Raw genomic sequence first — 12873 nt, 5'->3', positions numbered from 1 at the left:
TTTCATTGTACCTAGGGCTTTAACCCCACTGGATGACTTGCCCCCCCCCCCCTCCCATACTACACAAACTGAAAACTCAGAAGATCTATTACTGCAGGTGATGGAATCAGTTTTGTTTGTGATATTCAGGATAAGCATTGCATGAGGCATCTCCAAAGTTAATTCCGCCATCACCTCGCTGAGGGAAAACGGGACATGCGGGGTGGACAAGATGTCTGCCTTTCTCCTCCAACGTAAGTCAGATTGGGCTGTTGATTGAGCCCTGAGGTGCTGCACAGTAAGGCCCAACAACCCCCTCTGCATGTTGTATGGCTTAACTTATGATGTCCTCTATGTAATGGAAACTCTGGGCGATGCATTTGAGACCCAGAATCAACTGATTGTTCAGGATCTTATGGCTGATGAACTCCAGGATGGACACGATATTCTGGCGGCTGTTACTGCTTTGAGGCAATAACCACCTCTTACTGCCCCTCACATTATGTCCCCAGCAGAAGTTCAAAGGATCCTCTGGCAGAAGCATGGGCAGCTAGCTCCTGGTTTGGATAGCATGTTAAAGTACCACCTCCATCAGCTCCCACGCAAGCCACTGGTCTTATTCACCAGCTTCGGTAGCTCAGATGGTAGAGCACTTGCCCGCAAAAGGCAAAGGCCCCGAGTTCGAGTCTCGGTTGGGCACACAGTTTTAATCTGCCAGGAAGTTGTAAGGTTCGCAGAAGAGCTTCTGTAAAGTTTGGAAGGTAGGAGACGAGATACTGGCAGAAGTAAAGCTGTGAGTACTGGGCGTGAGTCGTGCTTCGGTAGCTCAGATGGTAGAGCACTTGCCCGTGAAAGGCAAAGGTCCTGGGTTCGAGTCTCGGTCGTGCACACAGTTTTAATCTGCCAGGAAGTTTCATATCAGCGCACACTCCGCTGCAGAGTGAAAATCTCATTCTGGATTCTGACTGCTGTCTCACAACTGGCCTCCCCACATAGTGGAAGGAGACAAAACTGATGGCCATCCTAAAGCCCTCAAGGATCCTAAGGTCCTTACCAATAAGGGCCCATTATCTCTATGAATACTATGGTGAAGGTCCTAGACTCTTTGATCCTGAGCCATCTTTTCCAGCCTCTGGTGGCAGCTGGGATGATCCATCCAAAACAGCTCAGCTTCACTTCCCACCTGTTGGACAAACTAAAAGTTCTTAGGATCACAGAACACGTCAGCAAGAGCCTTAACTCCACCATGTAGACGCCAGTGGTTTCGCCGGGTCTGCAAAATGCTTATAACAGAATTTGGTGGGACAATCTCATGTACAAAATTCTGACACAGACGACCATCCCAGACATCTATATGAAGATTATAGATGAATTCCTCCACGATAGAACCTTCTTGGTCTGTCAGGAAGGAAAATGCTCGAGTATATATCACATTTTGATGGGTACCCGTCAAGGCTCTGGTTTGTCTCTCTTCCTCCTTAACATTTATGTTAATGATTCGCCAGTCTTCTTTCACTGCTAAATGATGCAATACACCTACAATATGATGCTCTATATGACCAGCCCCAACACCGACCAGCTCATTGCTCGTCGCCAGAGAGAGGTGGGTGCAGCAGTCACATGGTATCGTTCAAACAAGATCGCTCTCAATGCCACCAAAACTATGGTGGTCTACTTCACCAGATGGTTCCCTATCCTCAATCACAACATCACTATTGCAGGTGTCTGGGTCCCATGGTCCCCAGATACCAAATATCTAGATGTCCAGATGGACAACAAACTGCTCTTCCATCGGTATGCACAATACGTCACTCAAAAGCTGATAAAAGCATTTCACCCACTCTTCAACAGCAGGAAAATGACATTAAACACCAAGTTCTGACTGTACCGGGTGATTGCCCACCCTCCCCTCACCTATGTTTCTTCTGTGTGGGCCACGATTAGTGCCTCCTGGGTGAAGAGCCTCCAGCGCCTACAGAACAAGGTGCTTTGGTGGCACATGCACGCTCCTCGACCCATGAGTGTTGTTACTCTACACGGGGAGACCAACATAGTCATTCTAAAGACGTCCATCGAGAGAATGGATACCCTGTACAACATCGTCAGTGGATTGGAACATATTATCGTCATGACTCCGTGGCACTGGCCCCACCATTCTGTTCCTTGTACCATAATCGAGGACTCAGATTCAGGCCACGGCTAATGATAAACCAATGGGGCCACTAATACTGTGTGTTTTAGTGTGGCCACTCATTGTGTGCAATCCTTGGTGCGACCACCACTCTAACTGTCTCTATAGTTGTGTCAGCCTGAGTTTACACCATTGGAGGGCGACACAGGATGTAAGGTCCCACCGCCACGATTTCAACGTGCAGTAACATTATGTCATCGTGATGCTGTCGTTGTAAGATACAAAAACATTACTCTGCCACCAAGACAGTTAGATCACTCTACTCTTCGGACGCTGTACCACAACCTACTACAAAAAAATTTTCACGACAGTCACACTTAGCCTCTGACAACTTGAGATTTTATCTGAATTTGACATGGTAAGTAAACCGAGAACTTTTTATCCATTTGTATGTAGTTTATCCTTTAAAAATTTGTAAATTCAATCTTTGAACTGTTTAACCTCTTTCAGCCGAAGGAGGGAGTACTGTTCTACTGCCAGTCCACCCCCATCCGTATGGGACACAGACTGAAATAACAGTAAAAAAAGAGACTAGCATGCTACCTACCTTACACACACATACTCTCCACATGCTATCGCTCCTCCTACAAGAGCATGAAAACCTCCCCCCTCCATGTCAGAGCACTACTTTATCCCATCCTCCCCTTGCAAATTTCCTCCCTTTCCAAACGCTTGGTTCATGGTCCTTCTCTCCAGCCCTCCCACTTCATATCTTTTACAAAATACTCTTCTTCCAACAATTCTCTTCACCTGTTTCCCTGTACCTCCTGTTACGTGAAATACTTAATTTTTATAAAGATTGTTGTCTAGTAAAACTATCTTTAACCCTTTGAGTACCTGTGGATTCTTCTTGAATCCACCGTTTTATTAATTTTTTGAAGTATGCATGCTTTAAACATGAATTCAATGATGCTGCGCCAAGACAGCGACAGCCAGTGGTTTGCTGACGTATACTTCTATGAATGTTGTGCACTGTAGTAGTCACCTACAGCACTCAAAGAAAAAGTTGAAAAAGTTGACACGGAGATAGTGACCTTATCATGATGCTGTAAACAGAACCTGGATTCATCCGAAAAAATGACGTTTTGCCATTCGTGCACCCAGGTTCGTTGTTGAGTACACCATCGCAAGCGCTCCTGTCTGTGATGCTGCGTCAAGGAAAACCGCAGCCATGGTCGCCGAGCTGATAGTCCATGCTGCTGCAAACGTCGTCGAACTGTTCGTGCAGTAGGTTGTTGTCTTGCAAACGTCCCCTTCTGTTGACACTGGGATCGAGACGTGACTGCACGATCCGTTAGAGCCATGGGGATAAGATGCCTGTCATCTCGACTGCTAGTGATATTACGCCATTGCGATCCAGCACGGCGTTCCGTATTACCCTCCTGAATCCACCGATTCCATATTCTGCTAACAGTTATTCGATCTCGACCAACGCGAGCAGCAATGTCGCGATACGATAAACGGCAATCGCGATAGGCTATAATCCGACCTTTATCAAAGTCGGAAACGTGATGGTACGCGTTTCTCCTCCTTACACGAGGCATCACAACAACGTTTCACCAGGCAACGCCGGTCAACTGCTATTTATGTATGAGAAATCGGTTGGAAACTTTCCTCATGTCAGCATGTTGTAGCTGTCGCCACCGGCACCAACCGTGTGTGAATGCTCTGAAAGGCTAATCATTTGCACATCACAGCAGCTTCCTGTCGATTAAATTTCGCGTCTGTAGCACGTCATCTTCGTCGTGTAGCAATTTTAATGGCCAGTAGAGTATTTTATTGTATATTTGCTTCTGTAATATAGCTTTTATATGTGGTTTCCAAATGGAGCCACTGTGGCAGTATGTAGTTTTGGTACAATATTTATTAAATTTAGTCCCATTTTTACACGTTATTTAGAACTATAATTTGTTTTAGGCATTATAGATTCATGGACGCTTCGAGATATAGGATTGTGTCTAGGAAAACTGGAAATTTGCTTTCAGATTTACTGCATGAAATTATGGATTGTTTGAAACTGTATGTTCTAGTGGCGCCAAAGCGAAACCATGTGTTTAAAACAGTTCTTCAGTTTCTTCTTGTATTCGTTGCTTACTATGCCAATAAAGATCAATTTTGTAAAAAAATTTAAATTTGCAATTGTTTTCAAATTATTTGGACTCAAAAGGTTAAAAGAGGCATTTTACTTGAAGTCTTGAACGTACAAAGGTCTTTTTTTAATAATTCTAAAATATGTACGTAATAATTCTAAAACATGTGCGTATTTCATTGTTTTTCGTCTTTTTAGAAACAGTTTGTATATTTTATTTACTGCTGTCATGGAGAGCGGTAATGTACCCCTACCAGCCCACACTCACATCGACTGGCGGAGGAGTGATAAAAGAGAACCTAGTATGGCACGATGTGCCGTCGCTGATTTTTGACAAATGTATTGTCTACAAATGAAGAGTGGCAATGGAAAGCGTTAAAATAGTCAGTTTTTTCAAAAACGTGTTTTCAGTTATGTTGAGTTCTCGGTACTCTGTTACATTTTCCTAGACTTGATACCCATGCTGAAGCATCGAGAAAGTCTCTCAGACATGCGTCAGTAGAAAGTACACGGTCTTTATGCCAATATGTCCTTCCCTCTGGAGTTCCAAACTTGAAAAGATATGAGAAGTGGTTTTTGTTGACTAAAGCTTGATTTGTTACAAACTTAATGTTGTATTTCTGCATTTGTATTATCACTAATGAAATGTAGCGCCTCAGTATTAATAATACTTTGGAAAAAAACTTTTTTACTGCTGCTTTGTCGAATACCGACATGTTTTAGACGGTAGCTACGTAGAAAATACAAGTTGATTTTTGCAAAGAAGAAAACAAAAATAAGCTGCCTTTAATGGTACTATTTATTTACACAAATAGCACCGCTATTGGTTTCGAACCGACGGGTTCATTTACAAACGGATCTTCACGTTTATATTATATTGATTGTGGTTTACATTAGTTCTTGACCCGTTTTTCCTAACGACTAGTAAGTAATTTCCTTAGCGATATACGTAATGTATCACCGGTACAAGGAATTTTTCCAGACAGGTTAAAATATGCAATTGTTAAAACACTCCATAAGAAAAATGACAAGACAGACTTAAACAATTACCTCCCAGCTTTTTTACTGGTGTGGAAACAATGTACTTAGTGTGTCACAGTTTGGGTACCAAAAGGGTTACTTGATTAAGAATGCTGTTTATGCATTCACTTATCAAACAGTACAACTCTTAAATAAAATACATCATCAGTTGGTAATTTTTGTAATCTTTCCAAGGCGTTTGATGATGTAAATCATGTTGCTCTTAGAAAAACTCAAGTTTTATGGAACTGGTGGTCATACGCACAGCTCCTTTGAATAATATTTGAAAAGAATGCAAAAGCTCATGCTGAATAACTCAGACAATGTCGCAAAGGTAGAAAATTTTAGTGACTGGGAAAAATCGCAAAGGGAGTCCCACAGGATTCACTTTTGGGGCCACTCCTATTCGTTAAATATGTGAATGACCTTCGACTTAACATTCAACAAGTAAAATTACTACTTTTTGAGATGATACTAATGTTATAATAAATCCCATCAGAGCGAAAGCAACAGAAGAGTTGGTAAATGATATTTTCCAAAGAATTATTAAACGGTTCTTTGAAAAGAGACCCTCCCTAAATTTTGAAAAAAAAAAAACGCGCGCGCGCACACGCACACACACACACACACACACACACACACACACACACACACACACACACACTACATTCAATTCTGTACAACAAATAGAGTCATGCCAATAATTGATGTAGCACATGAGCAGGAGTCAGTAAGTAGGGTAGAATGCTCCAAATCTTTCGATGTACATAGTGCTGGAAACTTAAAATGGAAGAACCATATTACTGAGTATATCAAGCAACTAAGTTTAGCTACCTTTGTTCTTTGTGTAACTGCTAGTCTTGGAAACAAGCTTACGAAGCTTCTGACATATTTTGCATATTTCCACTCAATAATGTCTTACAGAATAATTTTCTGGGGTAACGCATCACTAAGAAAGAAAGTATGAATTGCACAAAAGCGAGCGGCGTTCCCCCACAGACGTCATGTAGGTACCTCTTCAAGGTGCTGGGCATTTTAAATGCGCAGCCACAATACATATATTCGCTAATGAAAGTCGTCGTAAATAATCTATCACAATTTGAGAAGAACAGTGACGTCCATACTTACACCACTAGAAGAAAAACTAACCTTTGTTACCCATTATTAAAGCTTTCAGATCTCAGCCAGGAGTTGAGGAAAAACGTAAACTGTCTGACAGGTAGCGAAGCAAATTTTAAAACTAATTTAAAATCATTTCTTCTGGAACTCCTGCCATTCTACTGACGAATTTCTACTTAAAAACTCGTAGCCAGTGAAAAAGAAGTTAAGTGTATTTCCGTAAGTGGGACTAAAAATAATAATGTGTTTCATTAAAGGTAACACTAATGATGTTTACTTGAATACATATCTTGTAAACTGACTCGTTCCACATCATTTCGATACAAGAATAGCTCAAATGATCTGTGGGAACATGTAACTAACTAATCAACAACAAATCTAATGTAAATACGAACTGCTGTCTCAAATGAACGTGTCAGTTAGAAACCTGTTACGGCGCCATTTGTGTAAAGAAATGCCATTATTAACATTGGTTGGTGATTATTTCCTTCTTTGTGAGAATCAATATGTAAAGACATTCTTATTAGCCCAGAGAACCAGTCAGTTCCCTGGTATGAAACATAGATCGTTGTTAATAAAGTATTTATTTTATAATTTGTCTCTTTTTTGCGGTGATACGGCGAGCAGCATAATTCTGCGCTATCAGAATACCTTCTCAATTTTTGGATACAAACCTGTTATGTACAAACAGAGACACATTGACTTAGACACATGGACTTTTCGTTCTGACAAATGTCAGGTTTGACACATGGAAAGTTATCCGATTCCATTCTTCAAATGTCCAGTATGTTTTTATTAATCGTGGCATATTTTATGATCTTGTTTGTCACTGTGTTTCAATTTTAAATAATTTTTGAGACACTACATTCTTATCGGTTCTTTTTATCAGGATACTTAAAAATGCTCCAAAGCCGAAACTGTACAATAGCAGAAGTAAAATAAAACTGACAGTTTCAGGCGGGATGCAATCACTTAAAACACTGGGGAAGAGTTTCCGTGCTGAAATATGATTCGGGTTTTGGAAAGACAGTCTTTGCTTCGCGATTAGGAAATTGTTTTTTTTTTTAGCTGACGGCGGAAGCTTCCACTGCGGATTCGACCTCAGCGGCTGCCGGGGCACCGCGACGCCGGCGCCGGCGCTCACGCGGCAGCGGCGGCCGAGGTCGCGAGCAGCGTCGCGACGGCCACCAGCGGCGCCCAGAGTGCGCTGGCGGGCGCGGGGGCGGCGGACGGCGGGGGCGGCGCGGCGGCGGAGCAGGCGGTGCCCGCCACGGCCGTCTCCACCGGCGCCGACAGCACGCGGAAGTTCACCTCGACTGGGTCCAGCTCCGAGTACAGGAAGAGCGGCATACGGTCGGTCAGCACCCACAGCGTGCCGTTCGCGTCCACCTTCATGTCGTTGGGGAACACCATGGTCACGTTGTCCTGGCCCACCATGCCCTGCGTCTCCGGCGTGTAGGTCTTCGGATGCAGCTTCGAGTTCCAACAGCCCACTGCGTTCTTATTCACCTGCGTCACAAGGTTGGCACGTCAATCTTACTGACCCTTGAAGAAGTGTGTCATTTTGTTTCCTACCCTGTACGGCGAACAACTCAAACTCGTACATCAACTGGGGATAAATAAACAAGGTGGAAGTTTATGAGCTGTGTGTCGTGGCCGTCTGCAGAAACTTTCCCAGATGGGGGCAAGACCCAAACTGTCAAGTGAAACTATAGTATTCTAGAGACCTTTCCAAAAGTGAAACATATATGACGCCTGTATGCAGCCTGAAGCGACGAAAGAAAGTTTGTGCTATGGCTGGGTTTCGAACACACTGGCACAGTGGCTTTGCACAATTGCATGGACTACCCTAGTCCTCCTTCCTCAACCCTAATTCCCATTAACACCTCAGCCCACTTGGTATTCCCCCTAAACTTGTACAGCACTGCAAAGGCCCTCCAAATTAACTGAACTAGCACCTCAGCATCTAACGAAACTGGAGATCCTTCCTGAAACCCATGCATAGGCGTTTTGATCAAATGAAACTCCGAGGGTCATTCGGAATGTCTAGTGGATAGCGTTGCTGCCTCTGGATTACGGAGTCCTGAGTTCGATTCCCAGCCGGGTCGGGGATTTTCTCTGCCCGGGGACTGGGTGTTTGTGCTGTCCTCATCAATTCATCATCACCATTCGTGACAGTGGTTAGACTGGACTGTGTACAAAAATTGGACCGAGTAAAAATTGGGACTTGTACAGGTGCTGATGACCACGCTGTTGAGTGCCCCACAAACCAAACATCATCATCGTCATTCGGAAAATAAAGAACGTTTTTTTCCCAGAGATTTTTTTATTTGATATAATTAAACAAACTATATAAAAATGTCGTGTGACTAGGGCCTCCGTCTTTTTTTTTTTTTTTTTAAAATCTCATTTTGTTCGTTATAGTTCGTTGCTGACGTCCCCTGACGCCCGTTGAAGTTCATTATTGAGCCATTCACTCAGTTTTTTTTTTAATACAGAGGGGTGCTAAGCCTCTGACCGAACACGCTGAGCTACCGTGCCGGCTGTCCCGTTGGGCAGACCGTTCGCCGAGTGCAAGTCTTTCGATTTGATGCCACTTCGGCGTCTTGCGCGTCGATGGGGATGAAATGATGATGATTAGGACAACACAACACCCAGTTCCTGAGCGGAGAAAAATCTCCGACCCAGCCGGGAATCGAAGCCGGGCCCTTGACATCCTGTCGCGCTGACCACGCAGCTACCTGGGGCGGAAAACAAATCATATTATACATATAGTATGATTCCCAAACCACTTTTCTACAGTCATCATTCAAATTTAGGCACTTGTCGTGCTTGTTTTACTAGCTTCGCTATGCCTTCTGCATACTCGGTTCTCGCCAAGTTGTTGACCCACTGATTAACGCCTTCTTTAAGTTTATCATCACTTCCGTAGCGTTGTCCACTTAAAAAAATCTTTCAGTTTGGAGAATAAGTGGTAAACTCTTGGGGCTATGTCTGGACTGAATGGTGGATGTTGAAACATTTTCCACTGAAACCGCTAAAGCAAGTCTCGTGTCACTCCCGCTGCATGAGGACGTGCATTATCGTTAACGAAGATGACTCCAGTGAATACCATTCAGTATCGCTTGTTCTAATGGCGTTGAAGAATCTGGCATTAGACGTCAGGAGTGCACGCCTATGTTCTTGGATTTTGGTTTCAGTCCTTGCACTGTGTCTGTCATCACTGAGGGCTGGCTCGAGCGATCTTCGTCCACTATTAAACTTCCGAAATATACATTGCGAAGGGTCGAAATATCTGCGCTTTTAAAAAGCAACTAACACTTCGCACCTTACACTTGACGGGATCGTCAGTTTAGTCACACATTTTCAAGTCACACAGTTGAATCGTACCTACCGCCAAACTGAAGCAGGTGAGTACCAAGGCCAGTGGTCGACCGGCGGTGATTTCCTTTCAGAATAACCCTTTTGTATTGTTGCAGAGACCTTTTTAAGTCTCAAACATTCGCAGCTTCACTCTGCATTTATAGATTACAAATGTTTTAGACTTGAAAAGTTCTCTTAAGCCAAGTAGTTTCATTTGATTAAAGCACGTGTTCTGGGTTTCTGGCAGGATTCCTCGTTGTGTTCGATGCCGAGATGCTGTTCCAATGCAGTTCGAGAGCCTCCGCATTGCTGTTAGCTTCTGGGAGGATTACCAAGTGGTCCGAGGCGTGAACGGGAATTTGGGTTGAAGAGGGAGGCTTGATAGGGTAGAACGTGCAGTTGTGCAAAGCTGTAGTGGTTAGCTCATTCGCCTCGTCAGCAACAGTTCTGGGTTCGAATCCCGAACTTGATACAAATTTTCATTTATCGCTTCAATCTGGGCGTATACAGTGTGTTTGAAAAAGAACTCCCTAATTTTGATTGTCCTAGAATCTGTACAAAGTGACATACACTATTCTAGTATTCTCTCCAAGTTTGGCTCCCCTACAGTTGGCAGGCCTGCTTGACCTTGAGACGTCACCAGTGCTGTTTTTTTTTTCTCTGTTCCCTCAGTTCAGCCCAGACGTGCATGCAGTGCAGTGCAGAGCAACTCAGCAACAATGTGTAAAAAATGTTCAAATGTGTGTGAAATCTTATGGGACTTAACTGCTAAGGTCATCAGTCCCTAAGCTTACACACTACTTAACCTAAATTATCCTAAGGACAAACACACACATCCTTGCCCGAGGGAGGACTCGAACCTCCGCCGGGATCAGCCGCACAGTCCATGACTGCAGCGCCCAGACCGCTCGGCTAATCCCGTGCGGCAACAATGTGTAATGCGTAACAGAAAGTGCAGTGTGTTATTCGGCTTGTGAAAACTGAGTCAGTAATAACAGTGCAACGTAATTTTAGACGTCAGTACGGTGGTGAAACACCTACAGTAATAACTATCCGTTATTGCCTAAAACCGGTAGTGTTTTAAATCAAAATCACCAGGTAGACATAGACCTCCTGAAGATGTTGCTGAACAGATCCGTGTTTCGTGTGTTCGGAGCCCAGAGAAGTCATTGGCCAGACGTAGTCTACAATTAGGAGTGCCTAAAGGTAGTGTGTATGATGCTGTGCGTAAAAGACTTAAAGTTGCGCGTCTACAAATTGCAACTTGGTTCAAATGGCTCTGAGCACTATGGGACTGAACATCTGAGGTCATCAGTCCATTAGAACTTAGAACTACTTAAACCTAACTAACCTGAGGACATCACACACATCCATGAGCGAGGCAGGATTCTAACCTGCGACCGTAGCGGTCGCGCGGTTCCAGACTGAAGCGCCTAGAACCGCTCGGCCACACCGGCCGGCCAAATTGCAGCTGTTACATGAAATAAAACCTACTGTAATTGAAAGGTATGAGTTTGCTGCTGACTTTCTAAACAGAAGTGATGATGATAACATTTTTTTAAAAAAAGATTAAAAAAGAATCGTCGCGACAGTTGGGACAGTTACACCTGAAATGTTGGTGAATACGTGGCGAGAAGTGGAATATTGTCTCAATGTGTGTAGGGGAACAAATGGATTCCACGTTGACGTCTACTAACATTAAACAAAACTTGAAGGAAATCTGTTTCATAATATGTACTCTTTGATGTAATTTTTCATTAATTTCCCCATTAAATTTACACTTAAAACTAAGGAGTCTTTAAAATTGTGATTTTTCTACAAATGATTTGGCCAGTTTAGAGACATATCAAGGCATAAGAACTAATTATATAGGTACCGGTATAGAACTTATTATATAGTAGAGAATTGATAGTTATCCACTTAATATACAAGTAAACCCAGGAGCAATGGACAATATTCACAGATATGACACGGACGATCATTCGAAGGAAAAAAAAACTAGTAAACATGGGCTCTAAATGCAGACCTTAAGAGCTGTGAGCACTTGCTCAATACAGGAGATGTGTTTCACAGTAGCGAAAATGAACAAGTAGTCGTAGCTCTTAAGGTATGCATTTCAGAGCCCAGGTTTGAAAGACCTTTTTGCTTTGAATAATCGCTTCTGTCAGATCTCTGAATACAAACCAATCTTCCTTGGACACCCTGTGTGAATGAAATCTCTGTACTATATATTCGCCGTAGGGGGAGGGAGTGGGGGGGAGAGGCGGCAGGTGGACAAATGACAAATGCTCTTCCTTTCCTGACCCATATGGGTCTATAGGTGTCTTCTGTATGCCGTTCCACTGTCCTGTTCTGGTGATATTCGACCGTCACACTTTGCATCGTAAAATATACTTTAACTAATATTCAAGATGATAATAATAATACTGAATACACATTCCATTTTGTACTGTTGATTGTTGCTTACAAGTTATAGGTACCAATAATTTTTGTCTTCTCATCTCTGAGGTTTCTTTTTTTCTTGCGGACGGCTTAACAGGAACGTGGTTCATACAAAAATCTCTTTGATAATGTTGAAATGCAATTGAATGGTTCAAATGGCTCTGAGCACTATGGGACATAACTTCTGAGGTCATCAGTCCCCTAGAACTTAGAACTGCTTAAACCTAACTAACCTAAGGATATCACACACATCCATGCCCAAGGCAGGATTCGAACCTGCGACCGTAGCGGTCGCGCGGTTCCAGGCCGTAGCGCCTAGAACCGCTCGGCCACTCCGGCTGGCACTGCAATTGACATAAATAAAGTGGTTAGTAGATTTCGCTAGATCCCATCACACTATAAGCCATGGTGTACAAATGACCTCCCTTGTATTCTGCCAGCATCGTTAAGCTTTTACACATTTCTGTCTGCAACATTGGCCGCAGAAAACGTCAGCCATTACTATCCACGAGCACTACACATAATACTGTCCATACTGAGCGAATTGGCGCTGTGGTTGGCATAGTGGACTCGCATTCTGGAGTAAGACGGGTCAAACCCGAGTCCAACCATCCTGATTTAGATGTTCCGTGATTTCTCTTAATCACTTCAGGTAAATGCCAGGAAGGTT

The 12873-nt window shown here is 43.3% G+C and overlaps 1 protein-coding gene across 1 annotated transcript in view; it reads right to left on the bottom strand.

Moving 5' to 3' along the window:
- Nucleotides 1–6963: 6963 nt before the first annotated feature.
- Nucleotides 6964–12873, bottom strand: part of LOC126100867 (protein yellow-like) — a 103142-nt gene continuing 97232 nt past the window's right edge. The window contains exon 6 of the mRNA XM_049911534.1: nucleotides 6964–7907. Coding sequence (XP_049767491.1) covers nucleotides 7539–7907 — 369 coding nt within the window. The 3' untranslated portion in view covers nucleotides 6964–7538. The remainder of the gene's footprint in view (nucleotides 7908–12873) is intronic.

The sequence above is a fragment of the Schistocerca cancellata genome, chromosome 9, assembly GCF_023864275.1.
Source record: "Schistocerca cancellata isolate TAMUIC-IGC-003103 chromosome 9, iqSchCanc2.1, whole genome shotgun sequence".
NCBI classification, from domain to species: Eukaryota; Metazoa; Arthropoda; class Insecta; order Orthoptera; family Acrididae; genus Schistocerca; species Schistocerca cancellata.
Note: the sequence above shows the minus strand (reverse complement) of the source record. Positions and strands in the feature narration are given on the sequence as shown.